Raw genomic sequence first — 18,054 nt, 5'->3', positions numbered from 1 at the left:
GCCATCTGGTGTGTTCTGTGGTGGAACTGGTCCTCCTGGGAGCAGATATGATGGAGGCAGAGGAATTGGGAATACGGGATGGCATTTTTGCAGGAGGTAGGTTGGGAAGAGGTGTAATCCAGGTAGCTGTGAGAGTCGGTGTGTTTGTAAAAAATGTTGGTGTCAAGTCGGTTGTCATTAATGGAGATGGAGAGGTCCAGGAAGGGGAGGAAGGTGTCAGAGATGGTCCAGGTAAATTTAAGATCAGGGTGGAATGTGTTGGTGAAATTGATGAATTGCTCAACCTCCTCGTGGGAGCACGAGGTGGTGCCAATGCAGTCATCAATGTAGTGGAGGAATCACCCACACCTCCTCCCTCACCTCCATCCAAGGCCCTAAAGGAGCCTTCCACATCCATCAAAGTTTTACCTGTCCTCATGGACATCATCAAATAAGATGACAAGGTGTCTCTATCCAGTGATGCTGTGTGTACCAAATTGCAATCTGATTATTCTAACATCAATCTAACTACTTCAGAAATACATGAGGATTACATTAGAAATCCTTAGAATCCTTAGCATAATTAGAATTATGCTTGGCTTAATTCCTGAAAATTGTAGTTTTATAATTAATTTGCGATAAAATTGCAGCATTATAACCTGCTGTCATCTTCTGGTGCCTTGCTTGACCACCTGAAGGACTCAAAGAAAAAGATCCCAGTAAGTTCAATGGTCTATATTTACTCCTATTTTCTATATTTCAGTGTTTCTATGTTTCCATTGCATCAGCCCTCTCTATTTCCCTGACTTTCTCCAACTGGTTCAGCGTGAAATAACTCTAGAGGCTGGTATCCCATCATCAAGTCACCCTTTATTTACATGTGGAAAGTCCTGGACAGTAGTTGAGCTGCCTCACGGCCAGCTCTCAGAGTGTCAGAATATCTGACTCTTTATCCATCAGCCAAGGCTCCCGAATTGGACCATGGTAACAGCCCCAATCAGAGATCTCATATTCTCCACCTGCCTGAGCTCATTACAGTCACTACACTCATGCATAATTAATTTGCTGACGTAAATTTGAGTATACTTTTCCATTTTGATCACCAGTCATCAAATACGTAAAAACAGAACAAACAGGTAAAATACTCCTGTTTGGAACTTTGTATTATAATTGGTATCATAGTATCATCAGGAATTGAGACCTCAGTTTTTGTAACATCACTAACATTGTATCGCCTTCATGATACTTGACTTCCTTCACAATGAATGGATGCATATTTGACGGAAAACAACAAGGAAAAAGATGAAGCAATTAAAATTTGGTTGCATAGTGTTGCTGTGCATATTATTACTTAACCAGATTTTTCCAAACTATATGCAATGTGATGAAATCCATTTTTATAAATATGAATCTGTACATTCCAGTAACCTTTGAATGCTGTGGCATTGTGGGAATGCTGTCTTTCAATGATTGATATATTCAAAAGCTCAAATGGTTGCTACATTGAATCCTGATTCAATAAAGTTTAGCGTTGGAAAAAGCACAGCATGTCAGGCAGCATCTGAGGAGCAAGAGAGTCGATATTTTGAGCTTAACTATTGATTCCTCCGAAGGAACAAGGGCAGGCACACTATGAGGTCAATATATGGCTCAGGGTAGTTCAAATGTTACTGGACAGTCAGTTTTAGTCAAGTGAGTGAAGGCAAATAGGAAAAGACCTCTGGCTGGTAGTTAGGCCTGCAATTGTGAGGAAGCATACTGAAAAGATGTTTCTATACCAGGCTTTGCACAGTTATGACTCAGGACTTTGAAGCCAGAAAGTGCAGCTATGAGTTTGGATTTGGGCTCAGGAAAAAAAAACCCTGAAACTTGTTACATTTTGGAAAAGACTGGGTGCTATGTGCCATGAATTGTTCAGCGCAGCTGAGAACAAGAGTAAAGGAGGTTCACACACAATGTTTGTTTTGTCCAGCTGAGAAACAGTCGAGATCGGTGAAGTGTAGGGGCAGTACCAGCTTAGTAAAGCCAGCTGTCTGGAAGAAAAGCTCGAGTTTTGTCTGTGAGTAGGTGCTGTCATGTCAATTCAACAATTCAGGGTGCACAGTCCTAGGAAAGGAAAGTGGATTACCCAGTGGGACGCGTCGCTGAGACAGTCCATAATGATATAGCTTTTGAGTGAGATCCAAAGCTAATTCTTCAAAGGAGAAGAATTGGAATCTCCTGTAAAGTATTAATGAAGTTTGATGACAACCATATCATTAACATGTGGAGGGATAGGGAGATATTCATAAGACCTGGCTTGACCACACCTCTGTGGGGTATGTTTGATGTTTTTTTTTCTCTTACCTTTATTGCATCATGCTAATTCTACATGTTAAAATATTAATTTAATAGATTGTTTTACTCTTCAACAAAATTAATTGTGATTTGTTCAAAACTGTGGCATCTTATGCTTTAATATTTCAATAAGTGTCTGGATCTCACATTTGAAGATTTTTAACAAATATAAATTGACATTCGTGAAAAAAAATCATAGATTAAATTTATTGGTCTGATCCAAGATCATAGTAGTCCTGACCCCAAATCATGATACAAAATCTTGTTGCTGAGAGTTCCAAAACAGCAATGGCTGAATCATAACTGGTTTAAGACCTTTCAGAATCTCATCCTTTTTCGCTGTTATTCGGTGGTCTAATGCACTGTTCTTTCGAGGACTGACTGTTCCAAAAGAAAAGAGCCTCTGAGAAACATAGTGTTTGCTTTCCTTTCAGAGAAACCCTGTTTAATCTTCAACTCTTCCAACACTCAATCTCTGTTTCTCCAACACACCTAAAAAGGAACTAAAGCCCTCTCTCATCCCCAACTCAGCAAATAAAGTTGCTTCATCTCATCTTTTCCACAGATCAGAATTTAACTCTGGAATCTCATAAAGTCTCAGGCATCAGGAGGGAAAGATTGGAAACCATTTGCCTTTCAAAACATTCAATTACATTTCTTCATAATTTATTACTTTGTATTATTTTAATTTTAGTAAAAATATTAATGAAGCAACCATCATATGCTCACTATTTAGTTAATGCTAATAACATTTTGAATAAATACATTTTTATTCCTGAATAGTCATGCTTATACATTAGTTTTCAGCCTTGCATTATTTGATACCTTTAAAACTATTTTAAAATGTGTAAAAAAGTGAAAACAGAAATCCAGTTATTAGATAGATTAGATTAAATTGTTAATATACATGACTGCCAGGTGAGATGGGAATTGCAACATGAGAAGTGTGAATTTTAAATGCATAGAAAATGTAAATGTTCTCACCAAGGTATGAGTACTATGTTCCCATCAGTCAATCTGCAAAACTCGTAGGATATATTGAAAAATTACTGACCTGTTTAGTTTTCATCTCAGAACTCTCAAGAATCAAATCCCAGAAGCCAATTTTGAAGACCAGAGCTGCAGAGCAGTAAGAAAGCAGTAAGATTTGATAAACAAAAGAAAAACTGAGGTTTTAACAGACTTTATTTTTTTATGAGATTTCTGCTGATATGGTTTAAATGAAAATTGTTGTGTAGAGATAAATTACTCTTGGTATGAGATGAGTCTGAGGATTTCATTTTAACTATAATCCGTTGTAAACATTAGGTATTGAGAAACAAATCTTTACCATTTCTATAAGGTTACAGTTCAGTTTTCTATAGGAAAATCTTTCTTGCCTTCCATCCTAAAAGAGATCCTTTGTTCTTCCTCCTCCCTCCACTTGTAATTTACATCAAATCTATTACATTTCTGCGAGTTTATGGAGCTGAAAGCAAGAGTTAAATTTAAGATACTTTGGCTGAGTTTCTTTTTTGTTGTGTTTCTCTCTGAAAGGCCAAACACCTCGGTTTCTCACGGTAGCCCACACTATTTAGGACCCTATAGGATTCCACTCTAGGCCCTATAGGAGAAACTATGTTTCTCTCCACCAATGCTGTCAGATGTACTGCACATTTCCAACATTTTTTGGTGTTAGTTCAGATTTCTAACATTTGTAGTATTTTCTTCAGGTATTAGAGTCAACTGCCAGAAATTGAATAGTTTCTTTTGTATTTCAATCATTGTCTGTCTTTTCTTAAAATGTTTGAATTGTGTGACATGAATTTTGAATTAGTGGGAGCTGAATACTGAAGCAGTTCTCTGCAATTTTGAGCTCTCAGTTACAAAGCAATATTGCTGAAGGTGAGCTGTAGGACTCAGCTTTTTTTATAATCATCAGCCAGAAATGTTATGATGGCAGATCTCAGGATCACAGATAGTGGGGGTTACAAAGAAGCAGCAACTCTAAATCTACTGTCACTTAGCCCTTTTCTTTTTGGGAACCTGGTCAGTTCTATTGCCGGACTGATTACGACATGCATGCCATTTTTTCTGATCAACTTTCCAGAGATATTATAAAGCATCTCTCGAGCAGGTGGGACTTGAACCCAGGCCCCCTTCCTCAGAGTCAGGAATATTTCCACTACACCACAAGGGTCCCTCAATGTCACATGTTTGTTTTTTTAAAGTTTAGTCTACTTTTCTAATCAACTTATTCAGAGCTGTTATTACACACCTCTAGAGCAGGTGGGATTGGAACCCTGGCCTCCCAATCAAGGATAGGAGGACCACCACTGCACCACAAGGGCCCTCAAAGTCACAGAATCTTACCCAGGCGTACATGATGGGATTTTGCTGACCATGTTAAGAAAAACTGATTACCTGAAAGTTGATACCCTTTAAAATGGAGCCAGTCACATTGCTGGTGTTGACAGCATGTTAAGGCTACTGATACCATCTGGAGATTGTTACCTCTCCATTAACTCCAGGTGAAAGCAATGAAAATTGACCCCTGTGTATTTTAAATCAAGTTGATTTGCAGCCTGCTTTGATTTATTAGCTATAGACAGGTTAAGTGTTAGTAAGTCTACTCCAGTTCAGGGATAAGCAGAATGAGCATTTCTGCCAGATTTCAATCTGTATCTTAATTTTGAGGATATAACTACATCGTATGGATTTAATTTGTTGTTGTGTTTTATGTAAACTAGTGCATTTGGCATCATTCCAGTTATTCCTCCCCAGCATTGATCCCACTTTGTTCAAAACTAGCTTTTTACTTGTTCTTTGTCATCGTTTCTGAGCTGTAAACAAAACAGTTGAGTTGAATAATTTGTAAACAAGTAGTGTGTACAATGTGATTTCAGTCACAGATATGAGGGAATGTGTAAGGTAATGGAGCCCACCAGACCACAAGGACGATGAAAGAGTAGGATGGAAGCACCCAGTGTCCAAATCCTGGTGTCAAGAATAACTTTTGTTAATTTAGTGTGAGGTTGAAGGACTCAAAGTAGGATGGGAATGTCAATGAATTCTCATGATGAGTCACTGAAAGCCAATTATTCCTCTGCTCACTGGAATTTCATGGTTCAGTGATGTAATGGATTCACGTGGGATTCTCGAAGGCCCTTCTGAAAATCCTGGTTATTTGCCAGCAGCCTCACAGGAAAATCCTGGATATTTGCCAGCAGCCCAGCAGGAAAATCCTGGATATTTGCCAGCAGCCTAACAAACTGGAATCATTCACTGAAAGGCATTTCATGCCTGATCATAAAACCATGTATCATTAAGTGGGTGAAGGGACGCCAAAAAAACATCATTCTGCCCCTTGTATCCAACTTTCTGTGGAACCTCTCCCTGTGATCCGAGGTCTGTTATACTCATCTGTATCAATGGATCCAGCTGAAATTCCCAATGACGGCCTGGCAGCATTACCTTTAACAACCATTGATTCCAGTTTCTGTGGAGTGGAAATGGATCGCTGTCTGCTTCTCATTGGCCATCAGATTTTAGGGTTAGAATTTCCACTTCACTCAAATTTTACACAGATGGGATGCTATTTAATTGTCTGATTGCATTTGCAAATTGTTCAACCTCATGGACGCAGCAACAGAGGGCTCCCATCAGTTCTCCAACCAGATGAGGGTGGCATTGGGGTGGGATGTTCAGACGTAGAAGCCAAGAGGTACAAATACTGTGGAAAATTATTTGAAACATACTGTACTCATGGGTGAGGCTTTATGAGGGCCCAAAGGGGCCTCTGGGAGGCAGGAGGAAGGCATGGAAGTTGGATAAGATGGTGTTATTGCAATCACCCTTCTGTCTTTGCTGGTATTGCCCGTTGTAGGTCAATTGATGGTGTTAAATGAGTAATTAAAGATGCTTAAGAGTTTCTGTGGCGTGGCTGTTTTTCTTTTACCAATGATGAAAGGGCATTTTACCAGATAAGGGCTGCCTTGTGAATTTGGGGTGGAGGGAATCTCCTGACGGACATAGCATCCATTTCCAGTGGCCAGGGCTGCCCCAGTGAAAAGGCCAACCACAACCTCCTCCTACAACGGCATGCTTTAATGGCTCCAGCGTGCCTGACCAATTTGTCGAGATAGTAGGGACTCATCCACCAATGCTGCTGGCACCAGAGTGCAGTCCCAGCAGTTGCCACCACTCCCAGTTCTCCTCTGGTAACCCACCTGCAAGCAGTTAATCGCCTACAATGCATATCATGCATCAGCGTTGTCACAACCAGCCAAAGCCTCGACTTTCTAATTGTGGACTGAGCAAGTATTGCCCATAAACTCTTGGCTAGTGAGGACAGCCATTTTTCTGTTGAGAAATTCAATAGGACTTTGTACCATTATTTAATAAGGGACAACCTGTCGAATAACATGGAAAGGCCAGGAGATTGGCACCGGTCAAACTCTTTCGTGAGTCGATGCAGACCTGATGGGCTGAAAGGCCTCATTCTGCACTGGAACAATTATCTGAATCTATGAAGACTGAAGGAATTGCAGATGTTGTAAATCAGAAACAAAGGCAGAAAGCTCAGCAGACCTGGCAGCATCTGTGAAGAGAAATCAGAGTTAACGCTTTCAGGTCTGCTGATTCTTCCTCAGAGCTAATGGTTCTCAGGAAGGGTCAGCAGACCCGAAACATGAACTCTGATTTCTCTTCAAAGATGTTGCCAGATCTGCTGAGGTTTTCCAGCAATTTCTGTTCTTGTTTCTGAATCGATGAGTTTGAATCTATTAGATCTTGCAGATGAGATCGCAAGTGGTTTATATGTATATATCTTTTGTGGACTTACACAAAGATTTTTTTTGCATGAACCATTAGCTTTTTATCGCATAAATGTTGGATTTTGAAATAATAATGTTTTAATAAATCAATTTAAGAGTTGTTGACAGTGATAGATATAACATTACAAGCAAAAATAACAGCTGGAAATTAATTTATTCATTCACAGGTTATGGGCATCATAGTCTAGGCTAGTTATCATTCATCTTTAACTGACTTTGTAAAGTTGGTTGTGAATCAGCTTCTTGCACCACTATAGTATTTATGATGTAGGTACATTCACAGTGTTATGAGGAAGGGAGTTCCCTGACTCTGACTGAATAGCACTGTGGATGTACTGTGGAAGGAACACCGATTTATTATCAAGATAGGATGATGTGTTGTTTGGAGCAGAACTTGCAGATGACCTTATCCTTCCAGTTAGTGGAGGTTGCAAGTTTGCACAGTGCTGTCAACTAAACCTCAGTGAATTGCTACAATCGTGCTTGGAGATAGTACACAATGCTCACACTGTCTACCCACTGTAGAGGGAGAGAATGTTTAAGATGTTAAATGCTTTACCAGTGAAGCTTTTTGCTTTGTTCTGAATGGCTTTGAGCACCTTGAGTGCTGTTGAAGCTGCACATATCTAGGCAAGTGGAGAGCATTTAATCACAGTCTTGACTTATGACATGTAGATGGTGCATGCAATTTGTGAAATAAGAAGATGAGTTACTCATTGCAGTATACCTAGCCTTTTCTAAAATTAGCTTTCCTCAAACTGGAAGAAGAAGTTTTTGACACTTGAATAAATTACCTTTGCTCTTAAGAGAGAAAAGAAATCTTTGATTTCTTTGTTTAAAAAAGAATGAGATGTGGATCTTGGGAATCAGAAGCAAAAATAAAAACAGAAATTACTGGAAAAACTCAATGGATCTGGCAGCATTTGTAGGGAGAAATCAGAGTTAACATTTGGGTTCAGTGACCTTTCTTCAGGACAAATTTGTTTATTATTTAACCTTAAGCATTGTGATGGATACCTACTGGCATCAGACATTTAAATTATCAAAACAAAGCATAAGACAGCATCAAGTCACAGAGTCATAGAGATGTGCAGCACAGAAACAGACCCTTTGGTCCAACTTGTCCATGCCGACCAGAAATCCCAACCCAATCTAGTCCCACACCAGGCCCATATTCCTCTCAACCCTTCCTATTCATAGACCCATCCAGATGCCTTTTAAATTTTGCAATCGTACTAACCTCCACCACTTCCTCTGGCAGCTCATTCCATACACGCACCACCCTCTACGTGCAAAAGTTGCCCCTCACGTCTCTTTTATATCTTTCCCCTCTCACCCTAAAGCTATGCCATCTAGTTCTGGACTCCCCCACCCCAGGGAAGAGACTTTTTCCATTTATCCTATCCATACCCCTCATGATTTTATAAACCTCTATAAGGTCATCCCGCAGCCTGATGCTCCAGGGAATACAGCCCCAACCTATTCAACCTCACCCTATAGCTCGAATCCTCCAACCCTGGCAACATCCTTGTACATCTTTTCTGAACACTTTCAAGTTTCACATCATCCTTCAAATAGGAAAGAGAGCAGATTTGCACACAATATTCCAAAAGTGGCCGAACCAATGTCTTGTACAGCCACAACATGACCTCCGAACTCCTGTACTCAATATTCTGACCAATAAAGGAAAGCATACCAAACGCCTTCTTCACTTAGCAGTATAAGGATATTTAGTAAACATGAATTGAAGCACCAAAGGTACCACAATCATGCTATTAATGAAAAATCTAATAAATCTGTGCTAAATTATCTATCATTTGCATGATTATTAATCCTCTTTGAAATTTTCGTTTTCTTTGTCATTTGTGATCTTCAAATATTTACTTTTAATTTGCCACAATCTGCAGTCAAATAAATACTCTCAGCATTAAAGCTTAATCACTGTGTTTCAAAATCTTGCTGGTAAGATCTTTAGCATTTCCAAACAACTGAGAAGTTTACAACTGCACTGTGTTGAAAAGCAAAAGAAAGAAAAATCTGTGTTCTCTGATCAGCGGTAGGGCCTTCTGCTTTTCTACAGGGCTACCTTCAATTTAGAGGCTTTGTTTTACCAACTAAATTCCCATTCATTGCATGATGGCAAGTTCACTCCAGGCAAAACCATCCCACCTCAAGTTAGAGCAGATCCTCATGGAATGGAATTATTACTTTGACCTGTTCCTGTATCGTTCAGCTGAAAATATACAGAAACATAGAAAGTAGGAACAGGAATGGGGCAGCAGGACCTTCACACCCACTGTGCCATTCACTATGATCATGGCTGATCATCCAACTCAGTATCTTGTTCCCATCTTCTCCTTAAACCATTTGATCCCTTTAGCCCTAAGAACGAAATTTAACTCCTTCTTCAAAACATTCAGTGTTTTGTCCTCAACCACTTTCTGTGGCAGAGAAATCCATTGGTTCATCACTCACTAAATATCTCCTCATCTAAGTCCTAAATGGCCTACCTCATACACTGAACAAAAATATAATTTACTGGAAAAGCTCAAAAGGTCTGGTCGCATCTGTGAAGAGAAATCAGATTTAATTTTTCGGGTCGAATGACCCTTCCTCAGCAATTTTTATTTTTATCTCTGGTTTACATCATCCACAGTTCTATCAGTTTTTATCAATATCCTGAAACTGTAAGCTCTGGTTCTGCACTCTTCAATTATCAGGAACACCCTTCCTGCATTAATGCTGTCTAGTCCACTTAAAATGTTGTAAGATTCGATGAGATCCTCTCTCATTCTTCTAAACACCAGTAAATACAGATCTAATTGAACCAATGTGTCTTCATATGTCAGTCATACCATCCTAGATATCTGTCTAGTATACCTTTGTTGTACTCCCTCCATAGCCAGAGCATAATTCTTCAGATAAAGTGATCAAAGCTGCATACAATATTCCAGGTGTGGTCTCACCAAGGTCCTGTACAATTGCAGCATCACATCCTTGCTCCTGTACTCGAATACTCTCTTAAAGGCCAACATAACCTCATTGCTGCTCTACTTCTATGCTTACTTTCAGCAACTGGAGTACAAGGACACCCAAGTCCCCTTGCACATTTCCTTTCCCAATCTATCGCTATTCAGTTAACAGCCTACCTTCCAGTTTTGCTACCAAATTAGATTATATTTGCTCAGAAAGTTACTGGAAGTCTGAGGTCATTAGGTACAGTAAGAGCGATATATGCTTGAATACAAGTATGAAAAACAATCCAAATGAATTCACTACCTGGAGGAGTAGGAAGAAGTCACAATTTTTGTTTTCACTTCTGGAAAATAAATATTAAGCAGCAATCAATGACAATTATCATGTCATTCAAATGGTTCTTATGCTTTTAATTCAACAATTTAACTTCCCATAGCACAATTCATGTGCAATTTCTGCACAAATGCTGCAACTTCATGAAAATCACCTGGACATGAGGCAGAAAATGACATTTTCTTGAAGTCATCAGTAGTGTGATACAGACTGGCCATCAAGCTGTGGTGATCTGCAATTTGTGGGCCATCTCATCCTTGCCATCGATTGCTGGCTGATTTGCATATTAGTAATGACATTTGTTGTTCACAAACCATTAACATCCAGCTAACTTTGCATCATTAAGATTTTGCTTTGCACCATTAACATTTTGATTGTTAAGAAAAAGGAACAGAATTCAGCCACTCAACCCATCAAGTCAGATCCACCAGTCGATAATGTGTGATACCTTTCTCAACCCTATTCTCCTGCCTTTTTCACGTTATCCTTTTAACCCCTTACTATCAAGAATCTATTGATCACTGGCTTAAAGATACTCAGTGACTTGGCCCGCACAGGTTCACCACCACTGACTGAGAAAGCAAGCATTCTTTTCTTCAAATATATACCTTTAAGGTATTAAATGTTAAGCACAATTGATTTCATTTTTCAAAAAAATGTAGCTGGTAAAATGTATGGCTGTAGAAATTGTGTCTTCTTAAGAATGTGTTGAATTTACAATATTTTTTACACTTAAGATCGAAGTTAAGTGTAGTAGTTTCAATTTGATTCCTGAAAAAATATTTACACAATATAATATGTTGTTGAAAATATGATATGATAGAATACTTTCACAAAATTATTTAAATGTTTCATTGGGAAACATCAGTCATATCGTTTGGGACAGAACTCAAATGATCTCTTAGGATTGGTTTTAAAAATGAATGTTACTCTTACTGTAAGTATAACAGTTTTTGGAAGAAAAAATATGACTTTGAATTGAGAATTCTAAAGGCTGTCCAACACTCAGGCTACCATGTTGATGTTTTAGTTGTCTCGTAGACAAGTGTTTGAGATATATTGCCTGAATTAGCGGCAACTTCATTATCACTATCATCTGACTACGAGGAATGGGACAAGCAAGATGTATTGTGATCTTGTCACACTTCACAGATCCAGTTTTCTATGATGTTGTGATGGTGTTTGTCCATTTTTCTGATATAACTTTGGTGGGCAAGAAGAAAAAACCCTGCAGAAATCCTACTTCCCCATCCTGAGGCCATCTGTTAAATGTTTACAAGTAGCTAAAACATTCCCTGTGGGTTGTAAATTTCACACTTACAGGATGTATGGTGAAAAGATGTTTTTATGATATGACTTCTAAGGTTCCAAACATAGTACTTTGTAATATTACAACATATTATGTTACACCAAACAAACTATGTTCTGTCTTTATAAGCCCAACACTGAAGGCAATATTTCCAGTGGCGTAATTTACATGCTGTTTGTATGAATGCTTAACTTTCTTACTGATTCATATTTCCATTAATTTGGAGGAAGCATTAATTGTGGAAGCAAGCATGTTAACAATGTTTAAGACATATCTTCATAAACACATGAACAGGAGGCAAACAGAGAGATAGATATTGCACATGGGCAATAAGCAGCAGGTCTAAATAATGATTACGGATGGGCACAGTCTTGGTGGGCTGAAGAGCCTGTTCCTGTCCTGTATTGTTTTGTATTATACTTTGTATTTCCATAAGCAGTTAGCATTTCAATCAGAATAATGAAAAGGAGGATTTTGGGAACTGTTTGAACTTTAATTGACAACTATTCCACAGCAAAATTTCAGACTTCTTATAAAACAGCAAATTTCAAATGCAGGGCATAAATCTATTAATGGCAGCAAGCTAAAGTGGAAACTGAAAATGTTAGAAATGCACAATAATTCAGACACTAACTGTGAAAAGAGTAAAAGAGAGTAGATGTTTCAGCTTGATAATCTTCCATCAAAACTGAATTTGAGTGTGATGAATTAACATGTCTGTTTGCAACCTATAAGTATCATCCTCACACATATTTCTCTTTTGGGGATTCAGATAGAATTTTGACCCTCAGAAAATATGGCAAGGCATTTGTTCTTTGGCAGCAAATTCATTTTTGAATTTTTAAGGTATATTTACTTAAACTGCCCCAAAAGTTTTAAGTTAAAAACTACACAACACCAGGTTAGAGTGTAACAGGTTTATTTGGAAGCACTAACTTTCAGAGCACTGCTCCTTCATCAGGTAGCTGTGGAGCAGGAACATAAGACCAGAATTAATAGCAAAAGATTACAGCATCATGCAACTGAAATGATATATTGATCAAACCTGGACTGCTGTTAGGTCTATCATCTTTTAGAATGGGTTACAGGTTTTGGTGTCTCAGTGGTTAGCACTATTGCCTCACAACGCCAGGGACCTGAGTTCGATTCCCATCTTGGGTGAGTGCCTGTGTGAAGTTTGTACATTCTCCCCGTGTCTGCTGGGGTTTCCTCCATGTGCTCTGGTTTCATCCCACAGTCCAAATATGTACAGGTCAGGTGAATTGACCATGCTAACTTGCCCATAGTGTCAGGTGCATCAGTCAGGGGTAAATATAGGGTAGGGGAATGGGGCTGGGTGGGTTAATCTTCGGAGGGTTGGGCAAAATAGCCTGTTTCCACACTGTAAATAATCTAATCTAAAGTCACATTTTCGAGATAACAAAGTTTTATTTTAAAAAAGTGGCATCTCAGAACTCTGAAACCCATTCTAAAAGATAAAAGACTTTACAGCAATCTAGGTTTGTTCAGTATATCATTTCAGTTGCATGACACTGTAACCTTTTGCTATCAATTCTGTGTCTTGTGGTCCTGCTCCATAAGAGCAGGATAAAGGAGCAGTGTTTCAAAAACTAGTGCTTCCAAATAAACCTGCTGGACTATAACCTGGTGTTGTGTGATTTTTAACTTTGTATACCCCAGTCCAACACTGGCATCTCCAAAAGTTTTAAAGTTACTTTTGGTTTTGTTACAGGCAAATAGTGACAGTGGTAATTTACAGTACTGTGTTTTGAAGTAAGTCGAGTGATTTATTTTTGAATTTTTAACTAAGATATGGACCAAGCATTTTGCGTGCATTTTTTAAAAACTACAACTATGTCTTTAAACATTGTTTCAGCTAAATTATGCGTCTAATTTAAAACATTGCTTTTACTTACAGGTCTTTCAATTGATTATGCTGAAAATAAACTATACTGGATTAATTCTGGAACTGGAATCATAAGCAGATGTAACCTGGAAGGCGGTAATTTAGAAGTGATCGGTTCGATGGCACAATACTTAACCAAAGCAACAGCCCTGGCTATTATGGGTAAGTATGCAAATATCACAACAAGAATATTGTTGGCCTCTGCCACTGGCTAATTTGGTGGCAATAATTCTGCTTGTTGATAGTTTCAGCAGCATACTGACAAATAATTATCAACAGAAGGAATTTTATCCCTATAGATTATTGCCAAATACATTTCTTAGTTGGACAGATTTCCATAGAGTTTTGTTGGTATTGTATTGACTGAAGCATATTCTTGTCTTTTAGCACCACTGAAAGAGTACTCTTTGCTTTCAAAGCTTACAACATGCAAACAGCTATATGGCTTAGAGGAGAAAGTGAGGACTGTAGATGCTGGAGATCAGAGCTGAAAATGTGTTGCTGGAAAAGCGCAGCAGGTCAGGCAGCGTCCAAGGAGCAGGAGAATCGACGTTTCAGGCATGAGCCCTTCTGCAGGAATGAAGAACTGAAGAAGGGCTCATGCCCGAAACGTCGATTCTCCTGCTCCTTGGATGCTGCCTGACCTGCTGCGCTTTTCCAGCAACACATTTTCAGCTATATGGCTTAACCAGTCTAAGTTGAAAGTTACCCTCCATATTGAGGACATAGCCTATATCACATTTACGTACCCTTCTTTTCCATGCCCCATTCAACCAAATTCTGGATATTAACAGTTTCTCCCTCAGCTTTGAACCTTATAGTGAATGTGACAGCCTTACAAATATGTAAAAACAATGACTGCAGATGCTGGAAACCAGATTCTGGATTAGAGTGGTAGCCTGAAGAATTTATCTCTCCACCCTTCAGGCTCTCTGTCTCTTTCCTGATGAAGGGCTTTTGCCTGAAATGTCGATTTCCCTGCTCCTCGGATGCTGTCTGAACTGCTGTGCTTTTCCAGCACCACTCTAATCCAGAGCCTTACAAATATGTTTAAATACATTTCTTTCACTCCCTCTTCTGCATTTATTCATTTATTTATGGCCAATATTTGTCTTCACAAACCTCTTCTCAATTTTAATGTCCGAGAATTCACAAGACTCCAACATTAAAATCTGAGCTAAGGGAGGTGGTTTGGGGGTAAGGGGACAAGAGTTGTTCTGTGGAGAGTGGTTAGACTTCAATTGCTAAGCAGGTTGTGAGGCCAAGCGTGTTGTGAAGATTTAAACTTTAAGGTTTATTTTCAAACTGTCTTTTCTGGACCTTTTTTTTGCAGCAGGAATCAGACCTCCAAGAACCGGTTATTAGGACTCACTAGCATTAACAAAAACAGATTATATGGGATCCTTGGAGTTGGGACTAAGTCTAAGTCCCACAACAACCATTGCTGCCTCAGAATCTGTGGCACCAAATTTCTAGGTCACAGTTATGCTTGGAGTGCTAGCTCCAACCATACATACATTCAGAGTCATGGAGAAGCACAGAATGGAAACAGACCCTTCAGTCCAACCCATCCATGCCGACCAGATATCCCAATCCAATCTCGTCCCACCTGCCAGCACCTGGCCCATATCCTTCCAAACTCTTCCTATTCATATACCCATCCAAATGCCTCTTAAATGTTGCAATTGTACCAGCCTCCACCACTTCCTCTGGTATCTCATTCCATACACGTACCACCCTCTGTGAGAAAAAGTTGCCACTTAGGTCTCTTTTATATCTTTCCCCTCTCACCCGAACCTATGCCCTCTAGTTCTGGACTCCCTAATCCCAGAGAAAAGACTTTCTCTATTTACCCTATCCATGCCCCTCACACTTTTGTAAACCTCTGTCAGGTCACCCCTCAGCCTTCGACACTCCAGGGAAAACATCCCCAGCCTGTTCAGCCTCTCCCTATAGCTCAGATCCTCCAACCATGGCAACATCCTTGTAAATCTTTTCTGAACACTTTCGAGTTTCACAACATCTTTCCAATAGGAAGGAGACCAGAATTGCATGCAATATTCCAATAGTGGCCTAATCAATGTCCTGTACAGCCGCAACATGACCTCCCAACTCCTGTACTCAATACTCTGACCAATAAAGGAAAGCATACCAAATGCCTTCTTCACTCTCCTATCTACCTGCGACTCCACTTTCAAGGAGCTATGAACCTGTACTCCAAGGTCTCTTTGTTCAGCAACACTCTCTAGGACCTTACCATTAAGTGTATAAGTCCTGCTAAGATTTGCTTTCCCAAAGTGCAGCAACTCGCATTTATCTGAAATAAACTCCATCTGCCACTTCTCAGCCCATTGGCCCATCTGGTCAAGATCTTGTTGTAACCTGAGGTAACCTTCTTCGCTGTCCACTACAATTCCAATTTTGGTGTCATCTGCAAACTTACTAACTGTACCTCTTATGCAGTCTCCCACGAAGAACCTTGTTGAACGCCTTACTGAAGTCCATATAGATCACATCTACCACTCTGCCCTCATCAATCCTCTTTGTTACTTCCTTAAAAAACTCAATCAAGGTTGTGAGACATGATTTCCCATGCACAAAGCCATGTTGCTTATCACTAATCAGTCGTTGCCTTTCCAAATACATATACATCCTGTCCCTCAGGATTCCCTCCAACAACTTGCCCACCACCGACGTCAGGCTCACTGGTTTATAGTTCCCTGGCTTGTCCTTACCACCCTTCTTAAACAATGGCACCACGTTAGCCAACTTCCAGTCTCCCGGCACCTCACCTGTGACTATCGATGATACAAATATTTCAGCAAGAGGCCCAGCAATCACTTCTCTAGCTTCCCACAGAGTTCTATCTAGGGTACACCTGATCAGGTCCTTGGGATCTATCCACTTTTACCCGTTTCAAGACATCCCAGCACTTCCTCCTCTGTAGTATGGACATTTTGCAAGGTGTCACCATCTATTTCCCCACAGTCTATATCTTCCACATCCTTTTCCACAGTAAATACTGATGCAAAATATTTGTTTAATAACTCTCCCATTTTCTGCGACTACACACAAAGGCCACCTTGCTGATCTTTGAAGGGCCTTATTTTCTCCCTAGTTACCCTTTTGTCCTTAAAGTATTTGTAAAAACCCTTTGGATTCTCCCTAACTCTATTTGCCAATGCTATCTCATGCCTCCTTTTTGCCATCCTGATTTCCCTCTTAAGTATATTCCTACTGCCTTTATACTCTTCTGAGGATTCACTTGATCTATTCTGTCTGTACCTTACATATGCTGCCTTCTTTTTCTTAACCAAACCCTCAATTTCTTTAGTCATCCAGCATTCTCTATACCGACCAGCCTTTCCTTTCACCCAAACAGGAATATACTTTCTCTGGATTCTCGTTATTTCTTTTCTGAATGCTTCCTATTTTCCAGCCGTACCTTTACCTGCAAACATCTGCCCCCCATTAGCTTTCAAAAGTTCTTGCCTAATACTGTCAAAATTGGCCTTTCTCCAATTTAGAACTTCAACTTTTAGATCTGGTCTATCCTTTTCCATCACTATTTTGAAACTAATAGAATTATGATCACTGGCCCTAAAGTGCTCCCCCACTGACACCTCAGTCTCCTGCCCTGCCTTATTTCCCAAGAATAGGTCAAGTTTTGCACCTTCTCTAGTAGGCACATCCACATACTGAATCAGAAAATTTTCTTGTACACACTTAACAAATTCCTCTCCAGTTAAACCCTTAACACTATGACAATCCCAGTCTATGTTGGAAAGTTAAAATCCCCTACCATAACTACCCTATTATTCTTACAGATAGCTAAGATCTCCTTATAAATTTGTTTCTCAATTTCCCTCTGACTATTAGGTGGTCTATAATACAAACCTAATAAGGTGATCATCCCTTTCTTATTTCTCAGCTTCACCCAAATAACTTCCCTGGATGTATTTCCAGGAATATCCTCCCTCAGCATTGCTGTAATGCTATCCCTTATCAAAAATGCCACTCCCCCTCCTCTCTTGCCTCCCTTTCTATCCTTCCTGTAGCATTCGTATCCTGGAACATTAATCTGCCAGCCCTGCCCATCCCTGAGCCATGTTTCTGTCATTGCTATGATATCTCAGTCCCATGTTCCTAACCATGCCCTGAGTTCATCTGCCTTCCCTGTTAGGCCCCATGCTTTGAAATAAATGCAATATTCTAATAGTGGTTTGAAATAAATGCAGTTTAATTTATTTGTCCTACCTTGTCCTTACCTGCCCTGAGTGTTTGACTCACTTCTGTTCTCAACTGTATCAGTCTCAGATTGATCTCTTTTCTCACTGTCTCTCTGTGTCTAACCCCCAACCCCACCTTACTAGTTTATATCCTCCTGAGCAGCTCAAGCA

General features: G+C 39.6%; 1 protein-coding gene across 1 annotated transcript in view; it reads left to right on the top strand.

The window, feature by feature from the left end:
* LOC122551725 (low-density lipoprotein receptor-related protein 1-like) overlaps positions 1–18,054 on the top strand; it is a 1,892,490-nt gene that overhangs the window by 1,320,609 nt on the left and 553,827 nt on the right. Inside the window, exon 32 of the mRNA XM_043694091.1 lies at positions 13,667–13,816. Coding sequence (XP_043550026.1) covers positions 13,667–13,816 — 150 coding nt within the window. The remainder of the gene's footprint in view (positions 1–13,666; positions 13,817–18,054) is intronic.

The sequence above is a fragment of the Chiloscyllium plagiosum genome, chromosome 7 (genome assembly GCF_004010195.1).
Source record: "Chiloscyllium plagiosum isolate BGI_BamShark_2017 chromosome 7, ASM401019v2, whole genome shotgun sequence".
Lineage (NCBI taxonomy): Eukaryota > Metazoa > Chordata > Chondrichthyes > Orectolobiformes > Hemiscylliidae > Chiloscyllium > Chiloscyllium plagiosum.
This window is presented reverse-complemented; position numbering and strand designations above follow the sequence as displayed.